Source organism: Eupeodes corollae, chromosome 1 (assembly GCF_945859685.1).
Source record: "Eupeodes corollae chromosome 1, idEupCoro1.1, whole genome shotgun sequence".
In the NCBI taxonomy this organism is placed as follows: Eukaryota; Metazoa; Arthropoda; class Insecta; order Diptera; family Syrphidae; genus Eupeodes; species Eupeodes corollae.
In genome coordinates, this window is record NC_079147.1 from 173,686,814 (window position 1) to 173,699,788 (window position 12,975).

Below are 12,975 nucleotides of genomic sequence, written 5' to 3' on the forward strand. Positions count from 1 at the left end.
TTTGCTTCTTTTTATGGGTATGACAGAAACCACAAAAATAAATATATATGCAATGAAAAATTCAAAGAATATAAGCTAATATAAAAATGAATATATGTACAGTACATAGTTCGTAAATAAAAAGGATTTTGTTTAAGTTTGTGTAGTATACGAAATCCTTTATGACCGCTTGCAACTTATAACAACACTGTACGTACACTTATGTTGATGTGACAATTATTGGACGATTACTTGGCGAGCGCAGTCGTAGTCCCACCGCCGAACAATCATCATTAAACCCATCTATTATACTACCAATACTTACTTTAATTTCTTATATTTATTTTTATATTATAACGTGACTAAATAAATTAATTACTACTTATAAATAACGTTGTAACATTTTGGCGACGAGAAACACATTTTTTTTAATACAAAAAAAAATCGAACTACGCGATATAAATAATATCGATACGCAAAATTGTATACCTTCACTCCAACATAATTAATTTGGGTTTCTTTACTTTCTTTCCACGTGTCAGTTCAGTTTACTGCTGAAATTTGTGTGTAAGCTATGGAAGCAGCGGAGTTAAAGGAGCTACTCAGACAACAGGAAAATTTTCTGAAGTCTTTAATGATCAGTCAAAGAGAATGGATGGAAAAAGTGACGAAGCCAGGTATGGTTATGGATGGCTTGGGTAGACTTGCATCAAATACACCTGCGCCTCCACCTTTTCATCAATACCAGAAAGAGAAGCATCACTGGGAATCATATTTGAAGCAACTAGAGCAACATTTTTCGGCATACTCGGTAGAGGAAGACCAGCAAAAAAGGGCGTTCCTTCTTTCATGGGTAGGTTCTGAGATTTTTGAATTGGCTCAAAAATTACTTGGGGACAAATTAGAGGATCTGTCATTTAAGGTTATCACAGATAAATTGTCTGAACATTTTAAACGCAACGTTCACATATTGGCAGCTCGATATGAGTTTTTTCAGGCGAAAATGGGGGAAGGCCAAAGCTATGCAGATTGGGTAGCTGAGCTACGTGGCTCATCCCGCAATTGTAAGTATATCTGTTCCAAACCAGAATGCAAGCAAGAATTTGTTGATGAACTGCTGCGGGATACGATAGTCATCAATACTCCCCACGATGCTGTCCGTACGGCAGCTCTCCAAAAGCCAAACCCTACTCTGGAAGATGTACTTTTGATAGCAGAATCTTATGAAGCCACGAAAAACACAGTAAGTGTCCTTAAAAATGTAAAAGGGCAAAGTACTCAACAGCAAGAAATTTTTCGTATAGACGCAAATAAAACGCGTAAAAATCGTCCGATGAGTGAAGGTAGAGGGAAAAGTAGCGGTCAAATTACGGAGCCAATTAAATCGTGTCCGCGGTGTGGGGTAAGCCACAATAGAGACAGTTGTAAATTTCGTAATGCGGACTGTTATAGTTGCAACGGTACTGGTCATATCGCCTCAGTTTGTTTAACGGGTAGTAGAAATAAAAAAAGAAACAAGCATTCTTATCGTAGGAATCGCTCTCGCAATAGACAGTCGGTTAACGGGTCGAAGAAAATGGAAAATATTGAGACGATGGACAGTCACATGATCGATTTTATTAACGTGGTAGATTTAGACAATCAAAGTGAAACGGCACACGATACGAATGTTTTGCAAAGTCAGCCAGTCCGAAAAGGCAATAAAATGATTTTAAAACTTAAAATAAATGATCGGTTTATGGATTTCTTAGTGGATACTGGGGCTTCATGCTCCATGGTTAGCAGAGAACAATTTAGACAGTTGCAATGTAACCAGCTGCAGCCGGCAGGCATTGTTCTTAAGGCGTATGGTGACATTACAGTGCCCGTGCTTGGAAAAGCATTCGTCAATGTGGAATACGACTCGATTAAAATGGTGCTACCTCTCATTGTGACTGATGTTAAAGCGGCTAATAATATTCTCGGCATAGACTGGCTAGACTCATTTGGGCTTAATATGAAGCAAGAGGTAGTATATAATATATCTAACGTCACGTTAAAATCGAAGGTAAATGATTTATGTAATGAATTTAGTAGCATTTTTGATAAATCATTAGGCCGTTGCATACCTTTTAAAGCCCATCTACAACTAAAATCTAAAGCGTCTCCAAAGTTTTTCAGAAGCCGTCCAATCCCTTTTTCTCAGATGGATTCGTTTAAGCAGGAAGTGGAGCGCCTTGTGTCAGAAGGAATTTGGAAACCAATTAAGTTTAGTAATTGGGCAGCACCAGTCGTCGTGGTACCAAAGAGTGACGGGCGAGTACGAATCTGTGGGGACTTCAAAGCTTTAAATGCGCAGTTAGAAGTAGAACATGCGCTTATACCGAGAGTAGAAGAGATGTTATACAAGGTGCGAGGTGGCAAATTTTTTGCAAAAATTGATCTGTCGGACGCTTACCTCCAGGTTGAGCTGGATGATGAATCGAAGGAGTTTATGGTCGTCAACACAGTCATGGGATTGTACCAGTGTCAGAGGTTGCCGTTTGGAGTTGCTAGTGCGCCGGCAATATTCCAAAGATTAGTTGAACAGGTAATTGCGGGGGTTCGCCAGTGTGGGAACTATATTGATGATATAATTGTGGCAGCCGAAACCACTCATGAGCTCTTGGACACTTTACGCGAAATTTTTGAAAGGCTTAAGTCATATGGTCTGGTTTGCAAGCGTGAAAAATGTATTTTGTTGGAGACAGAAATTGAATTTCTAGGCCACATCATTAGTGAGACAGGTATTAGACCTTCAGATTCCAAGGTTATCGCGATTAAAGAATTGCCACGTCCAACTAACGTGAAAGATGTACAGGCTTTCATGGGGAAAGTCAATTATTATAATAAATTCATTAAAAACTTATCTCAAATCAGTGCCCCTTTAAATATACTCCGCAGGAATGATACAGCGTTTGTGTGGCGGAAAGAGCAAGAGTCAGCATTTCAATATTTAAAATCACAACTAGTGGACGCAACGAGGCTATCTCATTTTCGTGACGATTTGCCTATAATTCTGGCTACGGACGCTTCAAAAACTTTGAACATACATCAAAAACGGTATAGTCAGATAGAGAAGGAGGCCCTCTCTATCATATACGGGGTGCAGAAGTTTAATCAGTATCTTTACGGTCGACATTTTATTTTGTATACGGACCATAAGCCGCTGGTCTCAATATTTAACCCTGAAAAAAATTTACCTGTCTTTACAGCTCAAAGATTGCAGCGCTGGGCTTTGTTCTTGATGGGTTATCAATATAGCATCAGATACAAGCCTACAAGTAAACATGGAAACGCAGACGCGTTGTCGCGGTTACCAATGGGCCAGGATGAGCAATTTGATGCAAGCGAAAACTCCTGTCTGCATGTTCAATTTGATGAAGTGATTGAAGCGTTTCCAGTGGATGCCAAGCAAATAGCCAGTGCCACAGCCGTAGATCCCGTTCTATCCAAAGTACTCAAGTTTTTACGCCACGGCTGGCCGGACTCATCAAAGCTTATAGATAAACAGTTGAAACCTTATTTTGACCGAAGATATTCTCTTCTCATAGAAAATAATATTATTTTACTTCAGGCTGAGCACGTTCGCGTCGTTGTTCCAGCATCGCAGCAGCCAAATGTGTTGAAGCTCCTCCACGATGGACACTGGGGGATCACAAGAATGAAGCAGCTATCCAGGAGATATTGCTGGTGGCCATTTATAGACAAGGCCATAACCGAACGTGCAGCAAAATGCATACAATGTCAGGAAACAAGCAGTAGCCCAAGGAAGGAGTATTCGTCGTGGCCGTCACCTGATCATGCATGGCAGCGTATACACCTGGATTTTGCGGGTCCATTTCTTGGACACATGTGGTTGGTCTGTATAGATGCATTTTCTAAGTTTCCGTTCGTTGTTAAAATGTCCACAACAACGTCATCTGCCACAATTTCAATTCTGAAAGGTATTTTTGCGCTGGAGGGACTACCTGATACAATCGTCTCGGACAATGGTCGACAATTTGTGTCCCACGAGTTTGAACAATTCTGTTCTTCAAATGGAATTCAACATTTGACGTCAGCACCTTTTCATCCTGCCTCTAATGGAGAGGCTGAACGTTTTGTAAGGACCTTTAAAACGTCATTAAAGAAGATTATGGAAGGAGGAGAAGACTTGAATAATGCGTTACTTCACCATTTAAGCACTTTTCGATCGACACCGAATCCTGTTACCGGGAAATCACCAGCAGAAATATTACATGGACGACAGCCTAAAATTCCTCTTGCTTTGATGTTCCCTCGACAGAACAAACTACAAAGCAGCAAAGGACTTAATCGTTTTGTTAGCGAACAGCTAGTGTTAGTGAAGAACTTCTCAAGAGGACCAAAATGGATTCGAGGTAGGGTAAAAAAGCAACTTGGGCGGATGACATACCTTGTATCCACAGTTTTTGGAGCTCTTAAGCGACACCAAAACCAGATGAGGGCTCAGCACTCGAATGAAAATCACTTGGATGAGTTTTTCATGAATAAGGGCCTTCAAAGTTCTGCAGCAAATCAGGCAAGTATAAATTCTGATAATACTAATATTCCTTCAGTCTCATCGACAGTAAGCAAGATTGTTCCAGAAACAAGGGACAACAATGCAGCTGCCAAGCCGTCGGTGATTCCGGCTGTGCAAACACCTAGACGCTCTTACAGACAACGAAGACCTGTCGTTCGATTCCAGGTCTCACATTGATGATATCTTTGAGTGGGAGGAAATGTAGTATACGAAATCCTTTATGACAGCTTGCAACTTATAACAACACTGTACGTACACTTATGTTGATGTGACAATTATTGGACGATTACTTGGCGAGCGCAGTCGTAGTCCCACCGCCGAACAATCATCATTAAACCCATCTATTATACTACCAATACTTACTTTAATTTCTTATACTTATTTTTATATTATAACGTGACTAAATAAATTAATTACTACTTATAAATAACGTTGTAACAGTTTGTATGATGAACATATATAAATAATGAGAGAAAAGAAAGACTAATTTTTAGGTAAAATAAATTGACCTTTTAATTACGTATAACTTTAAATTGATATCAAACATTTCTGGAGATAATTTTTCCCCAGTCGTGATGAATTCTGTTTGACCGTTCTTCGCCAAGTGGTTCTAAGTCGGCCCACTTGTTTTCCTTCCTGTATGAGCAGTAACCTCTAAATCGCTTTGCACGCAACAACTGTAGACAATATTGCTGCACAACGTTATTTAATTAATTTTTAAAATTTCTTAAGTGCATTCAAAATTTTAAACTCACTCTGTGTCAAACCATTATTCTTTGAAATCCTACAAACTTTCGTAAGTGCTCTTCTTACCGATTTTTTTTTTATAGAAATTACTATTTGTGTTCGATTTTAAATGTTAAAATAATCGCACTTACTACCGAAAGATGTATATTCAGTTTATCTTGATATAAAAAACATCTTTCTACTCCATTTAAGACTTTTTATTTTCCCCTCTGATCACTCAAAAATAATTGATCAGAGTAATTTTCTGCTTCGTACTTCAAATTCTTAGTTAAGTAATGATAAACCTTGACCTCCTAAGTGAGAATAATGACCATCAATATTCAAGCTAGAGGCCAATTTTAATTTGATTACAATTTTGTCACCACAGCTACAAATATTGCTGAGGTTTAATTAGATGAATTTTTTGTTGGTTTAAATTATTAAGAAAAAGGTTCGTAGAAAGAGATGCTAATTCAAAAAAAAGTTAGCAAATTACTTCAGATTATATTTGTCTGCCATTCCATATCAATTTCCAACTCAATATTCTTCATATTATAAAATTGTAATACGAAGTTTTTAAACTTCTTAAAATTTCTTAAGATATTTAATTGATATCCGATCATTCTATACAAAAATCAATCTTTTCAACAATTTTAAATCAGTTCATCAAAATCGAAGTTGAAATCCAATGATCCGTAACGCACTCTATAAGTTTATTTCAATACTTTACACAATCCATTATTATTCAATTAAATATTCCATTGCATTAGAAAGAAGACATTTTCATTTTCTTCATCCCATTACTTCTAGTTTTCATTTTCTCCTTATGAAATATTAATCAAATCGTTACGTTCAAAGTGAGTAGGAAAGGGGGCACTCTAGTCTGGGAATTTTTTGTGGTTAGGAGCGCGTGGCAAAGAGGTCGGCAGCCTTTGTAGGTAGTGTTTGAGTCGTGGTGGTTGTGTATGTCTTATCAGTATTGATGTTTTGGGGTTAGGAGCGCGTGCCAGTGTGAGTTATAGAAATGTGTAATGGTGTTATCACAATATGTTTTTTATGATTCATTGTAATTTGTGGTTTGTATTTTGTTTAATGGGTTTATATGTCTACATACATATGTGAGAAAAAAAATGTATATTCTAGCAATGATTGCTTAAGTGTTTTTATTTTTAGAACAGCTCTGATATAGAGAACATTAATTGGGGGAAGTAGAAAAAATAATATGTTTTGGTGTGAAAGATTAAGGGAAGGAGAAACATTTTGTATCTGTGAATCTGGATGGTTGGACATAAAATTTACGGATGTAATATTCTATAATGACACATTAAAATTGATGCTACAGCCAGAATATGGAAGCGAATGCGTTTTGTTTCATATTAGAAATGGTGAGACCGTTTCGCCTATTCTGAGTTTTAAGTTGCAGTTTCAATCTATGCAACATGTACGGTTTAAACTTTTAGGTGAGAATATTAGTTTTCATAAAAAAAAGTAAAATGAAATGAATAAAACATAAAATTATATTATAGGAGGGGAGTTAACACTGATCGGAACGATTACACCTCATTCGAATGCTGTAAAGAGAAAAGAGGGTGAATATCCATCGCTTTGTCCATTTGGTGAGGTTGAATTACTTAATGAACCTCAAAAACTTAAAAAGAAAAAAGACAGTCATCGCATAAAAATAGAGACAGTTGAACGAGTTCATGACACATCATTTCAATCGAATGTATTTTAATATAAACAAAATGAGATAAGAATAAAAGATGTGAGAAAGAGAGATGAATATAGATAGAATAAAAATTTTATAAAATTTAAAATTTGAGTGTAATGTTTATTAGTTTATGACAAACCTTTGGATAGCAAACATCTTTTTTTTAAAATGTTGTTTTACTCATCAGTCTTATGTCTGCTTTTAATTTGTCCTTCATTAATTGCTACTTTGCCATTACCTGTGGATATCAATTTGCAACAAGCAAACATAACTGACAATCTCTCTTTTTCATTGAGTTTACCTAATAATGATACTGTGCAGATAGGTTTATCGTTTCGTTTGTTAACCTTTACAAATGGTAAAAATTTGCTTAATACCACAACAACAACAACCGATACAACATCATTTCAAAATGATGCAACAGTGACTTCAACAACAGCAAGAACGGTGGTAAATACAATTTTGGAGGAGAAAAAAATAGTAACCGTAGAGGAAGCAATCGAGAGTTTTAGGCAAGACTTAATTAAAAAAGAAACTGAAATATCAGGAATTATACAAAGTAAGGATGTTTTTTATAGACATTTCAAGCTTGAGTTTGATGAAGATAAGGCACTAACTGTTCGATGTTCGTATGATAGCAATTATAATTTGCGCACTCTAAGCATTAAATGTTATGAGTATCATGAATATGAAACTGAGAGAGTATTAAGTAATGGAGAAGTTGAGGTCTTTATGAAGGAGGATCTCGCATACAAATCTGATGTCGAATTACTGAATTTCAAATCATTAAAACAATCATACCATATGAATATCTCTTAAGAAAAAAAAAATGTATAAGTGTATATATCAATAAAGATTTTTATTTAAAAAAAAATTACAAAAAGATGTGTCTTATTTATTAATTTTAGGTATAGGAATCCAAGAGTTGTGATCGTGTGAAAAGCCGAGCCATTTAACAAATAATCGATCTTTTTTTCTTTGAAGCACTTCCTCGACTAGATATGTATCGGGGAACTTAGTTTTCTGTAGTTCAAGCTCATAAAACCCTCCTTTAATGGGATGTCCTTGGTGATCTTCCAATAGGTACGTTATTGGATTTGAGCGTTGCACTTTGGCTATCTTAAAGATTTCTGTGGTCCAATTCGGTGTGTATCCTTTATCGAAAACATGTTTGTATTTACTAATTCTGACAAAATCCCCGGTTTTAAACTTTGGAGTAATATGTATTTTGATGTGATTATAGATCTTGGAGAGTAATATGTTTTCATTTGCAGCATTGACTTCAGATGGTTTCATATTTATCGTACGATGTTTGGAATTATTGTACGTTTTTGTTAGTTGTTCTATAATATCAATCCAACGATATGAACCATTTAAACTAAATTCTTTCCACATCCAAGTTTTCAAGGTACGATTAAATCGTTCAACAATGGAAGCTTTGAGAACACTAAATGTAGAGTAATGATTGATTTGAAACTTTTTCATAAGTTTTTGAAACGATGCATTGAAGAATTCTTTTCCATCATCTGTTTGTAAATTTTTTGGGTGACGACCTTTATTAAATATATCTTCCATAGCCTGAGTGACACTCGTTCCTGTTTTATTTTTAATAGGAGCCGTCCAAGCAAATTTAGAAAATGTATCAATAACTGTGAGAAGATATCGATAATTTTCGTTTTCGGGTGAATACACAACCATCTCGACTAGATCGGCTTGCCATAAATCATCTAGACCCTTAATAATTACTCGTCTTTTTGGAAAATTCCTTCGAGCAGGCTTATGTAGTTCTTCAACAACGTTTCTCTGACTCATCTTTTTATTGAATGATAAAAACAAAGTATTTGTTCATGCATTTTATTAATTAAAATATTTCTATATAATAACTACAAGTTTAAGTCATACTATTTCAATCTTTTATACAAAGACATCAGTTTTTTTATTTTTAACAGTCTATTTTCAAGCATGTAACATGCGCATGTATCTGGACCATTTTTGCATAAGTTTGAAGACCATGGGCAGTTATCGAAATGACATCCATGTTTTGATGTTGTAGTAGATACATTCATAAATCTTTTCAAAAAGATTACACAATTCAAAAGCTCTTCATGATGTTCTTCTAGTATATTATGATGATTTGTTTTCAGAAACTGTAGAATTTCATCAAAAATTAATAAAAAATCTATGTTAGACATAATGATTGAGTTCTCCACACTGAGGAGATAGATTAAAGACTAAAGTTATATAATGACTGGTTTTAAGTTTTAATAACTAATAGAATTGTCTTCAATTTTATTTTCAGATTTTTTTTCCTTATTATCAATTGTGTCAAACAGTAGTTTCTCAAATTTGTCAACTACTCTATATTGGATGTATTCTTTAAGTTGTTCGTATGTTTCATCAACATATTTTTTGGTAGCAGCGTCTTCCTGTTCTTGTGGTTCTTGAACATTTTTTAACCGTTTAAAGTGTATGTTGTAATCTCCGCTTTCTGTTTTGAGGAATCCCTCTCCAGGTGGTCCAGGCAAACCTCGCTCTCCCTGTAAACCTGGTGGTCCCTGCTCTCCTTGTTTTCCTCTTGGTCCTCTGGGTGGGGTTCTATTTGAGAAACGACCAAATTTATCAACACTCATCTTTTTTTTTTTATTATTATTCGATAATATTGGCTTCTTTAAGTTCTTCAATGATTGAAATAATTTCGTTAGAGTGATTGTTGTGTCCAGCTTGTTGTGAACCAATAAGAAGTCTCAATCGATCTACTAGTTCATTGGGATTATCCCAAAATATATAGTTTTTTTTCAAATTTGATAATTGCATTATTCCACTTCCTGAAGGTATTTGTAGTGTTGAAGATGATGGCGATAGAGTATTAGAAGTATTTGTTGTTAATCCGAATAATTTACTTATAATTTTTTTATACTTATAACCTCTATTGCCGTGTACTTGTCTCTGTGAATTATGATCAATTCTATGAGCATTAGTGTCATGTAATATAGTCCTGTAGTTTTTTAAATCTTCATTGGTGTAAACTTGATTATCAGGGTTTTTCTTAAATATAAGCTCATATAACCCATTTGTTCCTTCGAAGGTTTTATTTTTAATTTCTATATCTTTTCCGATAAGGTTTAACTCACTATTACCGATGTACATTTTTCCATCTTTTGAATGTACACCATACGTTTTATCAAGGGTGTTGGAATTATTTAGAAATAAATCTATATATTTTTTAGGGGTGTCATGAAATTGTTTTTGTGACAAGCGTTCTGCAAAGCTACTATGGCTTGACTTTTTCTTTGTTCTTTTTGGAGTAGTATTACTATCAACGGAAAAAATTCTTGAATCATCATCATCATCAATAGAAGTTTTGGGGGTGGTGAATTCTTCATGAAAATGTTTCTTGTTATCATAATCATTTTCTTGTGATTGAGGATGTTCAAAATTGAGTTTTATTTTCTTTAAAGGACTATTTATAAGGTTATGTTGATCTTGTTTGATATTTGATTTTTTTACTAATTCGTTTAGTGGTTTTGTAAGAGGTTTAAGAGTTTCTTTAATTTGAGTTTCGTAAGCTTCCCTACCGATCTTAAGAGCTTTGTATTTCTTTCGTAGAGCATCTGTAGTTTTAATTAATTCCTTTGTAAGTTTTACATCTATATTCATCATAATGTAAACATTTATTTCTTCCTACAGAGGCAAGTTGTTAATTTGTTTCGAAGTTGTTGAAAGAATCGTTCAAAAAATTTTAAACTGAATTTGATATTGAGATTACTGATCTTAACTGAAGAATACTGGGTCTCAATCTGGGTGGAACTGCTTTTTACTGCTACTATCTGCTCACTGTACTGCTCTGTACTGTTCTCATAGAACATTTCTTTACATATGGTATTAAAGCAAAAGTGTTATTTGTTTTATAACTTAAGAAAACAGTCAAAGCCTTTTCTATAACGACCTTCATTCAAAGGACTATCCTTGTCAATTACCACAAATCCGTAATTTGTCTTCCAACATTCTGCACAAACTATTCTGAATGTATTAAATGTCATATCTGAATTAACATGATCATTATATATATGTTTTAGATTCATATCGTCCTGTTTGAAGATGATTAGTAAATTCGCATTGTCTCGAATTAAGTGTTTGGGTATTCTTGTATAAGTCTGGCATAAGTAAAAACTATCAATATGATGATGCCGTCCCATACTGAAGTAAACTCGAACTGTGTCTTGTTTTTCACAGGCAATATCGTCAAAAATAAATATAGAATTTGGTTTAGCCTCTTCGGGTGAAATAACATCACTGTTATTGGCAAAAGTGAAGAAACCCATATTTTTAATAGGTTTTATGGCTTTTCGTAAAAACTCATACTTTGGTTGATGTAAGGATTTAGAATATATATAGATATTTTCAAATTTTAATCCATTTGGATGTTGTAACAAACTCATCATGACATTTGTTTTTCCGCAATTTGAGGGACCAGTAATTAACCCTCTTATACTATGAGGGAATAGTTTACCATGTTTTTTTCTTTCAATATTGTTAGCCAGTTCCATATTTATTACTGGTAACTGGCATTGTTGTTTAACGAAACGCATATTAATTAAAACTAAATGATTTCCTATAAATGACAAGTTTATATTTTAAAAGTGTCATATGACATCCAACCATTCTTACGTTAAGATAATCATTTAAAATGATTGATTATTCCAAAAAATATATCAGTCGACGAAACATTGTGAAAGGAAAAGGTTTATTAAATACTTTAATAAACAAACTACCTCTTGAACTACATTTACCTGGTTATCAATACTGTGGACCTGGAACAAAACTCCGACAACGTCTAGCTCGAGGGGATCCGGGAATTAATTTACTTGATCAAGCGTGCAAGGAACACGATATATCTTATTCTAAATTTAAAAATACATCTGATCGACACATTGCCGATAGGGTTTTAACTGAAAAAGCTTGGCAACGAGTTAAATCCGGAGACGCTAGTTTAGGTGAAAAGGCAAACGCGCTATTGGTTACCAATCTTTTGAAGGCAAAAACAAAATTCGGTATGGGTTGTTCTAAGAATAAAGACAAAAAGCCTAAGAAAAAAGCGAAAAATAAAAAAGAAAACGACAATAAGTCAAATTTAGATAAAAATGCTAAGCAACTCTCATTTAGAAAAATAATAACAGTTGTTGGAAATAATATTAAACGTAAAAAACCCTTCAATCTGGAAAAGGCAATCCAAATAGCCATATCATCTGCTAAGAAAACAGTAAGAAAAAACAGTAATAACATTAAGACACCCAGAGTTATTTCTGTACCGAAAATTGGTGGTGTAATTCCATTTCTTGTACCGTTGTTTGCTGGACTTTCAGCTCTTGGAGCTTTAACGGGAGGTGCTGCAGGCGTAGCAAAAGCTGTCAACGATATTAGCATTGCTAAAAAAGATTTAGAGGAGAAAAAGCGTCATAATCAACAAATGGAATCCGTTGCAGTAGGCCAGGGCTTATACCTTAAACCTTATAGAAAAGGGTTTGGACTTTATTTAAATCCACAGCCAAAAAACTTCTAAGTTCGCTGCCCAATCGTGCATTAAATGAAATAGATTTGAGAAATTTTGCAAGGAAATTCATTCCGAATTTTCGAGGAGTTTTCATGAGAGATAATTTACCAAAAACTAAACCTTTGAAAAACGAATGTGGAATTGTAAATCTAGACTCATCAATTGGTCCTGGAACACACTGGGTAGCGTTTTATAAAAAAGGCAACCGAATTGAATATTTTGATAGTTTTGGAAATCTTCAACCTCCTATTGAAATTATTAATTATTTGGGTGAAAAAATTAATTATAATTATACAAAATACCAAGGTTATGACTCTTTTAACTGTGGTCATTTATGTTTAAGATTTTTATATGAATGTTATTTTCAATAAATAAAGAGTTTTATATACAATGGCTTTCATTATGTTTTTCATCACCATGGCAATGACACTTACACTGAGCGGG

General features: G+C 34.5%; 2 protein-coding genes across 2 annotated transcripts; both read left to right on the top strand.

Moving 5' to 3' along the window:
• The first annotated feature begins 553 nt into the window (after positions 1-553).
• Positions 554-4,720, top strand: LOC129947167 (uncharacterized protein K02A2.6-like). Its single transcript, XM_056057618.1, has one exon. The coding sequence runs from the start codon at positions 554-556 to the stop codon at positions 4,718-4,720; it is 4,167 nt and encodes a 1,388-aa protein (XP_055913593.1).
• Positions 4,721-6,146: 1,426 nt separating this feature from the next.
• Positions 6,147-7,033, top strand: LOC129942545 (uncharacterized). The gene is made up of 2 exons (XM_056051538.1): positions 6,147-6,729; positions 6,796-7,033. The coding sequence occupies exons 1-2, from the start codon at positions 6,492-6,494 to the stop codon at positions 7,002-7,004; spliced, it is 447 nt and encodes a 148-aa protein (XP_055907513.1). The 5' UTR covers positions 6,147-6,491; the 3' UTR covers positions 7,005-7,033.
• Positions 7,034-12,975: the final 5,942 nt, after the last annotated feature.